The sequence below is a fragment of the Ochotona princeps genome, chromosome 10 (assembly GCF_030435755.1).
Source record: "Ochotona princeps isolate mOchPri1 chromosome 10, mOchPri1.hap1, whole genome shotgun sequence".
Taxonomy (NCBI): domain Eukaryota; kingdom Metazoa; phylum Chordata; class Mammalia; order Lagomorpha; family Ochotonidae; genus Ochotona; species Ochotona princeps.
Window position 1 is genome coordinate 61,934,123 of NC_080841.1, and position 15,006 is coordinate 61,949,128.

At 37.2% G+C, this 15,006-nt stretch overlaps 2 protein-coding genes across 2 annotated transcripts in view; both read left to right on the forward strand.

The window, feature by feature from the left end:
* LOC101526664 (prostaglandin-E(2) 9-reductase-like) overlaps positions 1–15,006 on the forward strand; it is a 230,956-nt gene that overhangs the window by 96,079 nt on the left and 119,871 nt on the right. The window lies entirely within an intron of this gene.
* Positions 9,885–15,006, forward strand: part of LOC118759111 (prostaglandin-E(2) 9-reductase-like) — a 97,797-nt gene continuing 92,675 nt past the window's right edge. The window contains exons 1-2 of the mRNA XM_058669532.1: positions 9,885–10,077; positions 12,425–12,589. Of these exons, the coding sequence (XP_058525515.1) occupies positions 9,985–10,077; positions 12,425–12,589 (258 nt within the window). The 5' untranslated portion in view covers positions 9,885–9,984. The remainder of the gene's footprint in view (positions 10,078–12,424; positions 12,590–15,006) is intronic.

Consider the following 15,006-nt stretch of genomic DNA (forward strand, 5'->3'; position numbering starts at 1 on the left):
AGTTTAATTTGCATTTCTCTGAGAGTGAGCATTTGCAGCATTTTTTCACATCTATGCCGATCATTCAAATTTCATTCTTCAAAATGTTGCTCATGTTCTTTGCCCATTTCCTAACTGTTTTCTTGTTGCTAATTTCCTTAATTTGTAACAGATCTTGGATAGCAATCCTTTATCAGTTTAACACATTGCAAATATGTTCTCCCATTCTGCTGGCTGTCCATTTTGTTGCAGTACAAAAGCTTCTTAGCTTGAGGTAATCCAGTTTATTTATTTCTATTTTCATTGTCTGGGCTTTTGGAAAGCCCAGAGTATACTGTGTGAGTATATTGTGCAATATTCAATATAAGGTATAAATCGTAATACAAATGCATGCTGCTCTTTTTGGTTTTAAAAAACATTCAAAATCATCTCCAATAGATGTTTTAAATATATTTTAGTTAAGTATTTGCATTTCAATTAAATTTTAGAATATTTAATATGCCTATGGATTTATCTATAAAATTACTGTCCAGTGCAATGGTTATATTGATGTAGTTAGAACATTTTGAGTTGAATGTTTTATAACTGGTGAGTGATGGAAGTCTAACCTTATTGTTCTTCATGTGTATATCTACATTTGCTGATGGTGCTTCTGGAAAAGACTGTCCTTTTTCAGTGCATGTTCTTAGCGTGTTACTGAATTGTGTCGGCAGTAGATGCCCAGATTTACTTGTAGACTAAATAGTGAGTCTCTGTCTTCTTATACATATTTTAGTTCTTCATGTCTCTATTAGTTCGAAGAACTTTTTAAAGCATATTTTATAGGACAGTTGTGGTTGTAATACATTCTCTACTCTTTGGGGGTGTTATGTTTATTGCTTTCTCATATTTAGATTATAACTTTGCTGTATGCAAAATACTTGGTTGACACTATTTTTCCCCTAAGAATGTGAATTATATTCTATTGTGGGGTAGACTTGGCTGAACTGAGTCAACTTGGCAAATTTTGACATTCCCATAGCTAGATAGGTGCATCTTTCTGGATGAAAGGAATCTGCTTATTTTTTCTGAGCTTCTTGCCATTCTGCATTTTCAGCACTAGATGGTGCCCTACAGTTGTGACTTACTACAAGGCTGCTGTTGCATTGGTACTTCGATTAACAAAACAAAGCATCTAAAATGATAAATAAATCATAAATAGAGTATCTAAAAAGAACAACCCATTGCTAAAATGACAGGGCCAAATGATCACTTATTCATATTAACCCTGAATGTAAATGACTTAAATTCATCAATGAAATGTCGATTAGTGGACTGGATCAAAAAATAAAACCCTCCTATCAGTTGCCTACAAGAGACACATCTCACCAACAAAAATCAGCGGAAACTATGTCTCATGAATTTTGATGTTTTTGTTTTTATTTTCATTTTTTTCAAAACAGTTTTTTTCTTATTAAATTCTTCACTGACTTATAGCTCATATGGTAGCATTATTTTCTTCAAGAAGATTCTTGATTTCCATTTCTTCAGTGACACATTAATGATTCAATACAAAGTTATTTAACATCACGGCATTGTAAATTTCTATTTTTCTTCCTGTTGTTGATTTTGTATTGTGGTTTTTCATTTAAGGGGATATATAGTAACTGTGTAATGGAGACTATCCTATCCAGCTGTGAAGATACAATACAGTATGCATCTCTACTTCCAGACAAAGATGGACTCTCAATGAAACTGTTGGAGATATTTTGACAATAGGATGCTGGATTCTCTGCTATTGTACATGCTTGCAATGATGGACTTATGGTTTAAGGAACTATACTATTGTGATAAAATAGGAGAAATCAGTGTGTCACGGAAAGGATTTTGGTGAGGGTGTGAAGGAAATCCCAGGGCCCATGGAACTGTATCATAAAATAATAATAATAATAATAATAATAATAATAATGTGGGACCTAGAAAATGGGTAAGGCATCTAAAATGATAAATAACTCATGGATGGAGCATCTAAAAAGAAGCAGTCTGTGTGTACTATGCCTCGGTCCTGTTTACTGACTGAGATCAGGTACCCTGGTATTTTTCTGCCTGTAAGTGTCAGTGCTCAGACCCAGCCAGGCCCCTGGTGGTTCAGGCAAGACCAAGACTGTTCCACTGAGACAGGGGTCTTCGGGTCTTCGCATGACTCTGCAACACAGCGGTGTTCTTTCTGAGTGATCACTCTCCTTCAGGCTTTGCCTGGTGCCAGGTCTCCTTGCGGCTCTAGTAATACTGTGTCGAGTTTTTATCAGGTGACAGGTACCTATCTAGGTTGACTCACTATTCTATGTTTGAATTCAACTTCAGTAAGGATGGGAGGGATGGTATCTTTTTAATATTGATATTAGTCTACAGCCATACCACCCTGAATGCGTCTGAGCTTGTCTAATATTGATATTGATATCACTTGTTTTGAAAGTATTTCCAGTTTGGGGACACTTAAGTCATTGTTAAAATATATTTTTGGTCTATGAGAAGTTTCCACAGGTTTTCATTATGATTATATGCAATTCGAATTCCCAGGATCAATGAATTAAACTTCTTTTACAACCTTACCGGCAGTTTTGATTTTCAGATAATATCCATTTCCACTGGAATGAGGTGATACCTAATTGCTATTTGTATTTGCATTTTCCTTGTAACTAGTGATTCTAAGTATGTTTTTCCTGTGTCTATTGGACATTTGCATTTTTTCCTATGAAGAATGTGTATTCGTATTTCTTACCTGTTGTTTATTTAGGCTCTTTGTTTTTTAATTGAATTCATTTAGTTCTTTATATATTCTGGATTTTAATCCTTTGTCTGATACATACATTATGAACACTTTCTCCCACCCATCAGTTTTCCCTTTATTTTATTCATTGTTTTCCTTACATTGCAGAAGCTTCTTAGTTTGCCCTACTCTAGTAATTTGATGTTTCAGATTTCAGATTTAGATTCCTATTCTATCATGAGTTGAATTTTGCACAGGAAGTAAGGAAGGTTTTGTGTTCTTTATGCAAAGATTGAAATTTCTATACATTCTTTATGTGTGAAAAGCTCTAATTCCCTCCCCCTTTTAATTGTACATTTGATAACAACTCAAAAAGTTGTACTTATTTTAAGAAAGATGGGCTGTAAAAGGTCACTAGAAATATTTAATATGTGGATAAGAAGAAAATGCGAAATAGTGAGCAAAATTGACACTTTGATCTTTGAACAGTGTTGCTAGCCCTTCTCTATACTCCCAAGAACTAAAGATTTTCTATACACCAATGATTTAATTCTTCATTTGGAGAAGAGTTAAACTTGTGATTATAAAGGAAATTGAAAGTATATCATTGGAAGCTCAGGATTGTAGCTCCACACATTGCATGGCTGTGGAAGGTGGAAATTGGCTAGGCAAAACCCTTGGGATTCCTAGCTGTGTGCTCCTGGGACCTAGGGGTGTAGGCTTACAGTGGTTCTGGGGGATGGCACAGGTGATGTGAATAGAGACCTGAGGATTCACGTCCAGGTGAGGAGTAACTTCTGAGGGACTTCCAAGGACAAGGCAACTGTACTTGTAGGGCTAGATCATGGAATCCACCAGTCAGAGTTGAAACAAGGAATGGATAATGTGTGGCTGGTCTTGACACTAACCAACACGTAAGTGAATCAGATCTGGGGTTAGAACCTGTGGGTGCATATTTGGGTTCACTCATGCAAAACAGCAATCTGTGTTGGCACATGCAAGATTTGTGGCTGGAAATAGGCCTGGTCGGGGAGGTAAGGAGAACCCCCTGACTTGGTTGAGCCAAGAACTGGAATGGGGGCAATGAGCTGGGCTGGACAGAGTTGCTGTCTCTCCATTTACGGGTGTGTACTGGATCTGGGAAACCCCAGATTGGATTAGACTCCACTATCCAGTTGCACTCATGATAGCCAGGGTGGATGCAGAATGGGCTGGGCTAGGTGTTGACTCCCACTGATCTATGAGAGCTCTGTCTGAGCATGGACCAGGTGTGACTGAGCTGAAACACCCAACCATAAGAACCAGATTTAGTATGGGCAGGCTGGTTGGGCAAGGGCACTGTTCCTATTGGAACAAGAGGTGAACAAAGTCCACCTGGGCCAAGGACCCCACCAGTGTGTGCAAGGTCTGCCACTAGGAGATGACCTGATAGAGGAGCTTGGGGAACTCCTTTGTCAGGATGCAGTTTCTAAAAGTGAGTGAAATAACCAATGCAAGGAGCAGCCCAAACCAGGGCAGGTTATACTACCTGCTGGCACACATGTGGATCAGGTATGGGGGTGTTCCAGGCTGGGCCAGTTTATATATCCACAAGCAGATCTCAGAACCAGGATGGCATATAGGAAGTACCTAGATGCACTGTAATAGCAGCAAGTTCATACTGGGGCTGGGACAGTGGGCTGGCTGGACTGGGCTAGGCTGTACCGAACAGCAGAGGCTGGAACTGGGAGCAGGCTGAATTGAGCCATGCTAAAGCACCTGCTGTTGGATGGCCAAGGTGACATAACCATGCCAGTCTGTGGATGATGGGTGCCAGGTATGTGAACTCCAAGGGAGCAGAGTTCAGTGGGACCTGAGTTGCCTGGCCCTGGTCCTTGGGCCTGCCTGCACAATGGGTCAACATGGCCTATGAACCCCAGGAGTAGGTGGACATTCAGTCCCTTGTCCTCTGACCTGTGTCACTGGGCCCGCATCCATGGAGCTCTGTGTCAGTTAATGGACATTGGAAAGGTTTCCTCATCTGTGGATCAGCAATGTCGCCAGGTTTTCAGAACTGTAACAACCACCTGTGCAGAATTCTCAGGGCATGTGACACTTTGGGATTCTGGGTTGATATTGGATGGCCATTCCCCATCCTCGGGTACTGGGGCAGGTGGGAGGTTGGGTATGGCTTCTCCCCTTTCTGGACCATCCTCCCAGAAACAGGAAGAAGAAATAGAAAATCTGGAGAAAAGGATCAGACCCACTTTTCCCAACACTGGATCCTTCCCAAACTGATCATCTATGCAATCATCATGTAAAACAATTTGGGAACAAAAAGTATATCACTGTTAAAATTAAAAAGGAAATAAGGAAAGAAGGAAAAATATAAGAGAGGGAAGGAAGAAGTGTAGTGAGTGTTGGGGAAGCGATCATTACACTCTTAAGATTATATATATGAAACGCCAAAAATAGGTATTAAAGGAATTATAGAGCAAAACAAAACAAAAAAGGGGGAGGGGAGGGGAAGAAGGAGGATGGAGTAGGAAAAGAAGCAAGTATGGTTATCTTAGTATCACATCTATTAAATATGCAAAATATATTTCTATTAAAAATTTAGAAGTCAAAAAATGATGATTTTCTGAACTATAGTTACCTTTAAGTAGAATATGAAGCCTTAAGAGTAGATTTTAAAACCTCCAAAATGAGAATCTAGTTTTTAAAAAATGTATAATGAAAGAAAATGCTTAGCCAAATCATGATCCCTACTGTTTTTTTGTGCTCACAGGTTATAGGATCCCCACGAAAACATACCAACTTGACAGTAACATGGATTCTTGCTGTCTGTGAGGTGTTTTAATTTATGATAAAATATGTAATAAGTAGATTATAGCATTAAAATTGCATGTATTCAACTTGGTAAATATACTATAATTTCAAACATTTTATTTGGATGGAAGGAAATTAAGTATAGAGCACGGACACAATGAAAAGGATACAGAAAGCCAGGCAGTGAATAATTTCTACTACCTTTAGATATGTTTAAGTGTTCATTGTTTGTATTTTATGTTTTTAGTAGCTATAGAAACATGCAAGATATACAGGAAATCTTTTGACTTTCAACTCTTTCTTATCAATTTACCTTTATCTTAAAATGTTATTTTTCTTAAGAATTATAAATAGGAAGCTATTAAAATCAGATAAAATTCTAACTATCTTTTATATGACATTATTTGCATTTCATAATCTTGTAACTTATGCTGTGTCATTGGCTAAATATTAAAGAATTAAGCAACCGTATCAGATTGCCAACATTAACCTATGCCACGTGAATATTCTTTTACTGTTGAACAGTATGTGGACATGTCCTTGTTGAATATCAGAAAAAAAAAATCTGTTTTCTTGTCGATTTTGGTGTAAGCTTACACTGGATATTGTTGTGCAGTACTGAAAAATGCAGCTAGGTCAGAGGGATATGTTTGAAAGAATGAACATTTCTGCATTCTGAAATTGACCTTAATCATTTGTGGAGACTGTTTGCTGAAGAGAGTCTACTATTTTTCCTGGCATTATACCAATTTGAATCCCCCCCAAGTTTGTGTTAATCATTGTAACTGAACATAAATGATAGTTCTCTGTGGTTTCTATTTGAATTTTCCTGAAGGGTGTTGATACCATGCATTTTTTTTTCATGCGTCTGTTGGAAACTTCAGTTATCATTTGAAAAATGCCTATTCACAACTTTGCCCATTCTTAAAATGTATTAATTGCTCTTGGTTTTAGTGGAGTTTTGTGTTTTCCTGAATTTTCCTATGTAATGATTTTTCATCAGGCTAATTGTTCATAAATATTTTATATAAATCTAGTTTTCATTTTGATTGGTTCCTTTGCTGTGCCACTTCTTAATGTGATCTCATGCGTCTCTTTTATTGTCTGTGCTTCCAAATCTTACTCAATACTACTTTGCTTACGCTAAAGACTTGCACTACTGTTTCCTCAAGTAACTTAAAGGACTGCAGTCTTAACTCCACAATCTTTGCAATGAATAAGGAAGGGATCTAATTTAAAACTAAAGCATGTTCAAAGACGCTTTATCAACATCGCTGGTTGAGGAGATTATCCTTTTCCAGGGTATGACTTTAGCTCATTTAACTCATTGAGCAGGAATTATTATATGTATTCTATATTTTACTTGTAAATTTTTTACGATAATGCTTCATGGTGTACAGTAGGTCTTTTGGGGATCCTATATCACTTGCATTTTTCGATGCCCATGTTTTCAACCAAATTGGGGAAATTTTGTGATATTATTTTGTTGACTGGATTCTGTAAGCTTTTGTTTTTTTATGTTCTTTCAAATACTCCTAAATTTTGTATATTTGATAATTTGATTGTATCCTGCAATTTTTGAATACCTTTTAACTCTCTCTTCTTTTTCTTTTTGTTATTGTTGTTTAATTGACATACATTAAAATACCTATCTCCTAGAGCAGATTCTTTTTTCTTCTGTTTTTCATTTGGTGTATTGGGTATAGTATTTATTTATAATATTTGTTTGGCTCTTTTTTTAATATAGTCATCCCTGTTGAATTATCATTTATGTTAGTTATTTCACAGTTTCATTTAACATATTTCTGTTTTTCTTTTTATCAGTGTTATAATCATTCTCTAATTCTTTTTCAAAGATCTCCTTAATATTTCTTCCATCACAATCCAATATTAACACATTGATTTTTTTCCTTTGGGGGAGTCTTATTGCTTTCCTTATTTATATTTCTTGTGCTTCTACATTGATTTTTCACAGCTGTAATAACACTTGGTTCTTTCACTTCTAAAGGATGGTTGTTGTGCAATAAATGTTGTATTCTTGGAGATGAACCTCTGAGATTGTTTGAATAAAGTGCTTTATCTCTAGTTCTGTCCTTACAGCTTGATTTGTTACAGTTGATGGTAGCTTGAGTAGGAATCTGTGTTCTGCTTTATGTCAGTACTGAGATTCTGGTTGTACAAGTATCCAGCTCACTTTTGTGAAACTGTTGGTATGATGAGCCTCTTAGGTGTTAGGATCAAAGCATGCTGATGTTTAATGTGTCTGGCTTATAAATTCCAAGCCAGTATCCTGTCAGGTGTGGTAGTTATGAGATCAGTACTGAAACTAGGACTGGGTGGGTTTAGGGACTCCTAGTTTCTATTGAGCTCCAAATACTCAAGATCGGTAGTAATATTGAGTAGAGAATGTATTATCCAGAAATACTATTCAAGAGAGTGACTTGAATATGTGAGAATGCATTTTGCTCTGTAACAGGAGAACTAGCTGTTTTAAGGTTTTGTTTGTTGATTAAATTGAGTACTAAGTGCCCAACTGGCAGTCTCAGAATCATGCGCTGATTGGGGTCAAGGAGCACAGGCTAAAGTTCTTGGCTGAAGCAAGAGTCCAGAGCAATGTATGAGATAGATATGGTGAAGCACTTCTGGCTACTCTAAGAGGAGTTAGACTTCCCAACTCTGATAAAATATTATATCAGGTCCAGGGGCAAGGTCATCCTTCATGAACCACCATTTCACTATACCAAGTTTGCATGTACTGCAAATATTGGCGAATAGGATATTACTGAAACCCTGAGAAACCAGATGTTTCAGTGAGAAGGAAAACTAACTCTTTTTTTGGGAAAGCCACAGTTCCTCATCAGGTTATCAAGTTACCAGGAAAGTCACCATTTGGTCCTCACCAGGTTGCCAGAAAAATATCACTTTCAATTGGACAGCACAGAAATTATACAGCTATTTCCTAAGTGTTAAGAGGCCATCAACAGGGAAGGCCTTTGTAGGTTCTAGCCCAGAAGGACATCCAACATAGAAACCCTTGCCCAGTTTGATGATAAATGAGAGATTAGAGAACCCTTAGAAGCACGAGACACTTTCTGGAACCAAATCTTTCTCTCTCTCTCTTTTCACAGGGGATCCCACCTCTTGGTTTCACGGTAATTTTTTCACTTTCCTATTCTCTTTAGAAATAAAATTTCTCATCTGTCCACAACTGGTTCCTGGCTTTCATTTCTATCTTAAGTGGAAGAAAGAACCCACCAAGCTTTACCTATAATAATGTGGGAATAGATGTTGGTGCCCTTTGGTGTACTTCATGGTCTTTTGTCTCCTGAGCACTGTGAGAATCATCTTCCGATGCAGAAAGCTCTGATACTCTGTAGTCAGATTGAACAAATGCATGAGGACATGTTTATGTTTGAGGGAAAAGCAAGGTCCCTAATTGTGACCAATTGTGACTGGGTAGGCCTCCTTACTTTGGGAATCCTAAGAACCATCTGTTCTTGCCACTCTGTACCTACTGCCTGTTTTGTGGAGAATGCTGTATTGGCCCATAATTTATAGCCACCATTGGCATATGGTGTCATTAGACCTGTGGCAGTGAGTGTGTGCTTCCAGAATTCAGTATGTCCTTCTGGCTTGGCTATAAAGCCAGTGAAGGTTGTGACACTTTCCCACAACCAGGGGTTTAGACAGTACTTTACTATAGTTTTCCCTCAAACTGGCCTTCCTAGTCTGCAGCAAGTAAGGTAGGAGAAATGGCACCCTCAATTCCATGATCTGCCTGCTCTCTCTGCTAATGTATGAAATGGTTATGGTGTGCAGTGACTATTTTTACTGGCTTCTGTAGGTGGGTTGGTGTATGAATAGCTGTTCTTATTGGTGTCTCAGGAAAAACACCACTGGACCTCTTTTTTAGCCACCATCTTACCAGGGCTTCCTCAGTTAAAACTGCTACTCTTTCATTGAGAAGAAATATTCAAAGCAACTTGAAAATTTCTACCTGTATGTATTTGTTCCTGGTGTAAAATAAATGCTTCAAATTATGTGTAATTATAAGGGATGTCATCATCACAAAACTAAAGCAAATAACAAGAAGATAAACATTTGAAATTTTATAATAGAGAATTTAACAACTTTTATAATTCTCTAAGATAATATGAGATTTTAAAGGGAAAAATCCATTGTGGCTTTTTTTTTATATCCGTAGTTAAAGGTCTCTTTCATATAAAGCAGTGAACTGGCTTCAAGTCTTTGCTTACATGTGGAATTATACTTTAGCTTTATGCCTCCCATATGACATCAACCTTCAGATAAGCACTTGGGACTTTGGCTTCCTTTCAGCTCCAAGAAGGAAGAAGATATAAACAGAAGGTGTTTGACCAGGCTACAGATCTGAGAAGGCAGAAGTAATAGACAAAAGGCATTTGACCAGGCCACAGATTTCAAAGGCAATGGATCCGAAACACCAGCGTGTGGCGTTAAATGATGGTCATTCCATTCCTGTGCTGGGCTTTGGCAGCTTTGGTGCTTCAGAGGTAAGCCTGGTTACTTTATGGTTGAGTAGACAAAGGAGGATAAATTTAGGGAGGGTGGCAAACCTGAGAGGCCGAGTCACTCAGCTGCTGCAGGACTTGGCAGGTTTTGCTTTGTTCTCCATGTCTCCAGGCTAGTGGTTCCCATGGCCTCTGAATAAGTCACATTTTGTTTTCCCTGACAGTCTGATTCTGTGGTCCCCAGCTGCTAATGAAGTCAATAGTCAACGAGACTGTTATTTTGCTCAACTAACCTGATTTAATTGTGATTGGAGTTACTTCTCTGCTTTTTTTTCTTTTTACTATAATTCAAGAAATATTTTCTTCTACAATAATTAACGATGTCGATACCTTTTTGTTTGTTTCAAGAAGGGAATCATGTAGATTATAAAGAGGGTTGTGTTATTCTGTTGTTGATAAAGTAGTAATACCAGGCCTGGCGTGATAGTATAGTGGTTAAAGTCCTTGCCTTGCACGTGCCGGGATCCCATATGGGCTCCGGTTCTAATCCCGGCAGCCCTGTACTTCCCATCCAGCTCCTGCTTGTGATCTGGGAAAGCAGTCAAGGACGGCCCAAAGCTTTGGGATCCTGCACCCGTGTGGGAGACCTAGAGGAGCTCCTGGCTCCTGGCTTTAGATGGGCGCAGAACCGGTCTTTGTGGCCACTTAGAGAGTGAATCATTGGATGGAAGATCTTCTTCTCTGTCTCTCCTCCTCTCTGTATATCTGACTTTCCAATAAAACTTTAATAGATCTTAGAAAATAGTAATACCACAGAATAATTATTATACATGTCCCAGATAGATTTTTCCGTGTATTATTCTCACTTCTGGGAAGCATGCCTGAAGGATAATGCATCATCATGTTAGAGAAAGTGAGGCTCTAACTAGAGAAAAATTAAATTACCAATTCATGGAAAATGTTTCTTTTCTTCCTATGAAATAAAAGTGAATATGATGGAGGGGGTTTGCACACTGAGATTGTTTTCTCATTGCATGATTATCTGACACATGACTATTACCACAAATTAGAAATTCTGTGTTGTTTTTTTGGCATGGGACTGTTTGCATCAAATTTGAATTTATATTTTATTCTAGTGTAATATGTATGTAAATCACTGTAGTGCATTCTGAAGACATGGTTGGCTTTGTTACTTTTCAGAGTAAAGTTGCATGAAGGAGAGAAGAATCAAGTGCACCAGAGAAAGGCTCGACTGCTAAATTTAAGAGTTCTTAGTGTTAGGAGAGGGAAGTAGCATGTGGTATCCAGTGCATTGCTGTTTCATTGAATAAAGCCAACCTGTCGAATTACACAAATAAATTAAAAGAGTTTGTTTTGAGGTTCTGTTTGTCCTCTAAACAAGGGTTTCAAATCTTTGTTCAGTTTTTGAAAAGTACATGGTTTTAAAATTTATTGATTTACATTTTGTGTGATAGAAATGACTTGCTTTTCAGAGTTGATAATAATGTAGCTCTTTATATTATACAGGTAGCTTCTCATGTGAAAAGTCATATCCCATGAGCATGAATGCTTACTGCTCTCATTTTGTTAGTTTATTTAGGGGAGGAGGGAAGGTAGGAGGACTACAGACAGAATGGCTCTGTAGAAAATAATTAATGAAATATCCCCTGTACATTCACTGGTTTATTTTCAATCTTGTTATAATTAATATAAGGAAACTTCTGTTCCTTTAGACTCATAATTTACCAAGAAGGTGACTTCAGCTAAAATGCCTGATCAGAGAGAGTAGTGTGTATACATTTGCTTTTCTTTGATGAACTAGATACTTGTGTGGGTTAGCACAGGATAGCTCACTGAGAAAACCTGAATGGAAATCTTGCAGTGGAAAGTCTAGATAAACAGCTTTCACGAAAGATAGTTTCTTAAATGCTGTCAAATCCAATTCTGACAGGATTGAATGTGTTCTTTTTCATTTTTACTCTCTGTTATAACTCTCTATTAGAACACTCACTGAGGTTTCTGCCGCATTTGTTATATATTTTATTCCATTTAATTTCCCCTTGTGTGAAGTTTTCACTGGTAAGCACATTTTGCAAATAACAATCATGATATTCACCTTTTAATATGTCCTGTAAATGATCCTATCAGATCAATAAACCTGGCATTATTACTGCGTATATTTGACAATAGTGATGGCTTCATGTGAAGAGATTCCTGATCTACCTACCTTTTGCTATTAGGGAAGATATAAGCAAGCTATGATAAATTGATCACACTAAAATGATAATCATTCAAGTAAATGAGAAATATACATGATTATTGTGAAGGTCACTATTGATGCCGTTATCAAAGTCTCATCACATGGACCTACAAACACTACTTTTGTCTACTTCTCCAGAATCCCAGTGAGACTGTGGAGGCCACCACAAAAGCTATAGATGCTGGATTTCGCCACATTGATTCTGCTTATGCATACCAAAATGAGGAACAAGTCGGTCAGGCCATCCGCAGCAAGATTGCAGATGGCACTGTGAAGAGAGAAGACATATTCTACACTTCCAAGGTATGATTGATGTGTGGTGTGTTAATTAAGGAGATATGATAAGTAGAATGATGATCATATAATTTTGTCAATTGTTTTGGAGGAATTGTTTTTTCCACAGTTTAATCATGTAATCACGTATTTTCTTTGTATTAGTTTCTAAATTTATTTTTGAAGAAGTAAAAATTTGGGCATGACACAGGAGCCTAGTGCTTTAAACCCTCCCCTTGAAAGCTCTAGGATCCCACACAGGCTCTAGTTCGTGTCCCAGCAGCTGCACTTCCCATCCAGCTCCCTGCTTGTGGCCTGGGAAAGCAGTCAAGGATGGTCCAAAGCCTTGAGACTCAGTACCTGCACAGGAGACCCGGAAGAAGCTCCTAGCTCCTAGCTTTGGATCTGATGAAGCTCCGACTGTTATGGCCACATAGGGAGTGAATCAGTAGACGGAAGATCTTCCTCTTTCTCTCTCTCCTCTCTGTATATCTGACTTTCTAATTAAAAAGAATAAATCTTTAAAAAAAGAAGTAAACATTTTAATATGCTTCTATTTTAACATCATATTGCAGATATTCGCATATGCATATATGCCATTTTTGTTTGTAAACCAGGATATTCATATTACAAATGAGAGGATATGTGACGATGATCATAGAGTGAGGAAATAAGGATACCATTATCTAACTGTGGAAACATTTGTGGAAACATTTTCATCATTTACTGATGATAGCCAATCTAACTGGAGTGAGATAACACCTCACTATGGTTTTTATTTTTCTGGCTGTATATGCTAGTGAACCTTAGCATTTCTAAATACATCTCTTGGGTATTTTTATGTTTTTTATAAGATAAGTATTCATGTTGTTTGCTATGTTATCCATTGCATTGTTTGTTGGTTTTCAGTTTATTGCTTTTCTAATATTGGTGCTGAAATATGACCACCATTGAGCCAATAGCCACTTGTGAAAAAAAGAAGTAGCCTTTATTTGAGGCAGATGCTGTCACACTGGGTCACCCCCAAAAGAGTGAGCATTGAATTTCCCTTGTCACAAGTGTTCAGTGACATGGGGAACAAGTGAGCAGAGAGATAAAGAAGCAATGATTCAGCTGTTAACCTTGCGCTATCAAATCAACAGGGTGCAACTACCGGTTCACATTTTATCTTAGCATCTGGTCTTGCTGGTTTTGTCCATTTAACCCAGAAATTTTTGTAATTGGTTCTTTCTTTTGCAAGGGTTCTCAGCTTGATAAACCTTCACTTGTTTATTTATTTATTTTCATTTGACTCTCTGAGTTTCAGGAGTCTTACCCAAAAATTTATGACCCAAGTCAATGTCTCATGATGTTCTGTACTAATTTGTTAGGTCCCAGTTTTAGTTTATGCACTTTATCCAATATGAGTTAATTTTTGTATAGTTTGTAATAGTATAGGGATGTTTCAAGCTTATGATGAGAAAAAAAATTTTTTTCTAGGAGTGGTAGAGATATTTCTTGATCCATGGAATATTTTCAGCAAATTTTCATTTAATTAATTGGCGTAAATTTGTGGATTTGCTTTTTTTCTGTTTTCTATTCTATTGTATTGTTCTGTATATCTGTTTTTCTTCCATTACGATGTTGTTCTAGTTGTATTGTATCTTTGCATGAAAATTACCTTAAATCAGAGAGAACGTATGATATATGTCTTTTGGGGATTGGCTTATTTAACTGGACCATTTTGTTGCAAATCATAGAATTTCATCTTTTAATGGCTGAACAGTACATCATTAAGTAGATGTACCACCATTTCTTTACTCATTTTGCTTTCAACAAACATCTAGTTTATTGTCATGTTTTCACTGTTGCTGATCGCATTGTTACAAATGTAAGATTACAAGTCACTTTCTCATATACAGATTCACTTTCTTTGGAAGAGTTCCAGAGTGGGATAGCCGGGTCATATAGTAGATCAATTTTCATAGAGGTTGTTCTAACTTACACTCTCACCAACAGTGAAGGAGGGCACCTAGTCCGCCACACCAAGGCCGGCCTATGTTGATAGTCTAAATGTAGCAAACCTCACTGGAATTAGGTGGAACTTCAATGTAGTTTTCATCTATATTTCCCTGATAGTTAGGGAGTCTGAGAAATTTGTCATATGTCTATTATGCATTTGAATTTCTTTCGAAAAATATCTGTTTATTTCCTTCACCCATTTTTCTCACAGAGTTGTTTGTTTTGCTGTGGTTGAGTTTTTAAGCTCTTTGTAAAGCCTAAATATTAGTCTGTTATTGGTTGTGTGGAATGTAAAAATTTTCTACCATTCTGTTGGTTGCTTTCTTGCTTTGTTGGGTTAGGGTAATAATGAGGATTATCTAAACAACAAAAGTTCTGTTTATAAATAAAGATGTAGGAAACTTAAAACGAATGGATTGTTTTCATTAAGCACTCATCACAATTAA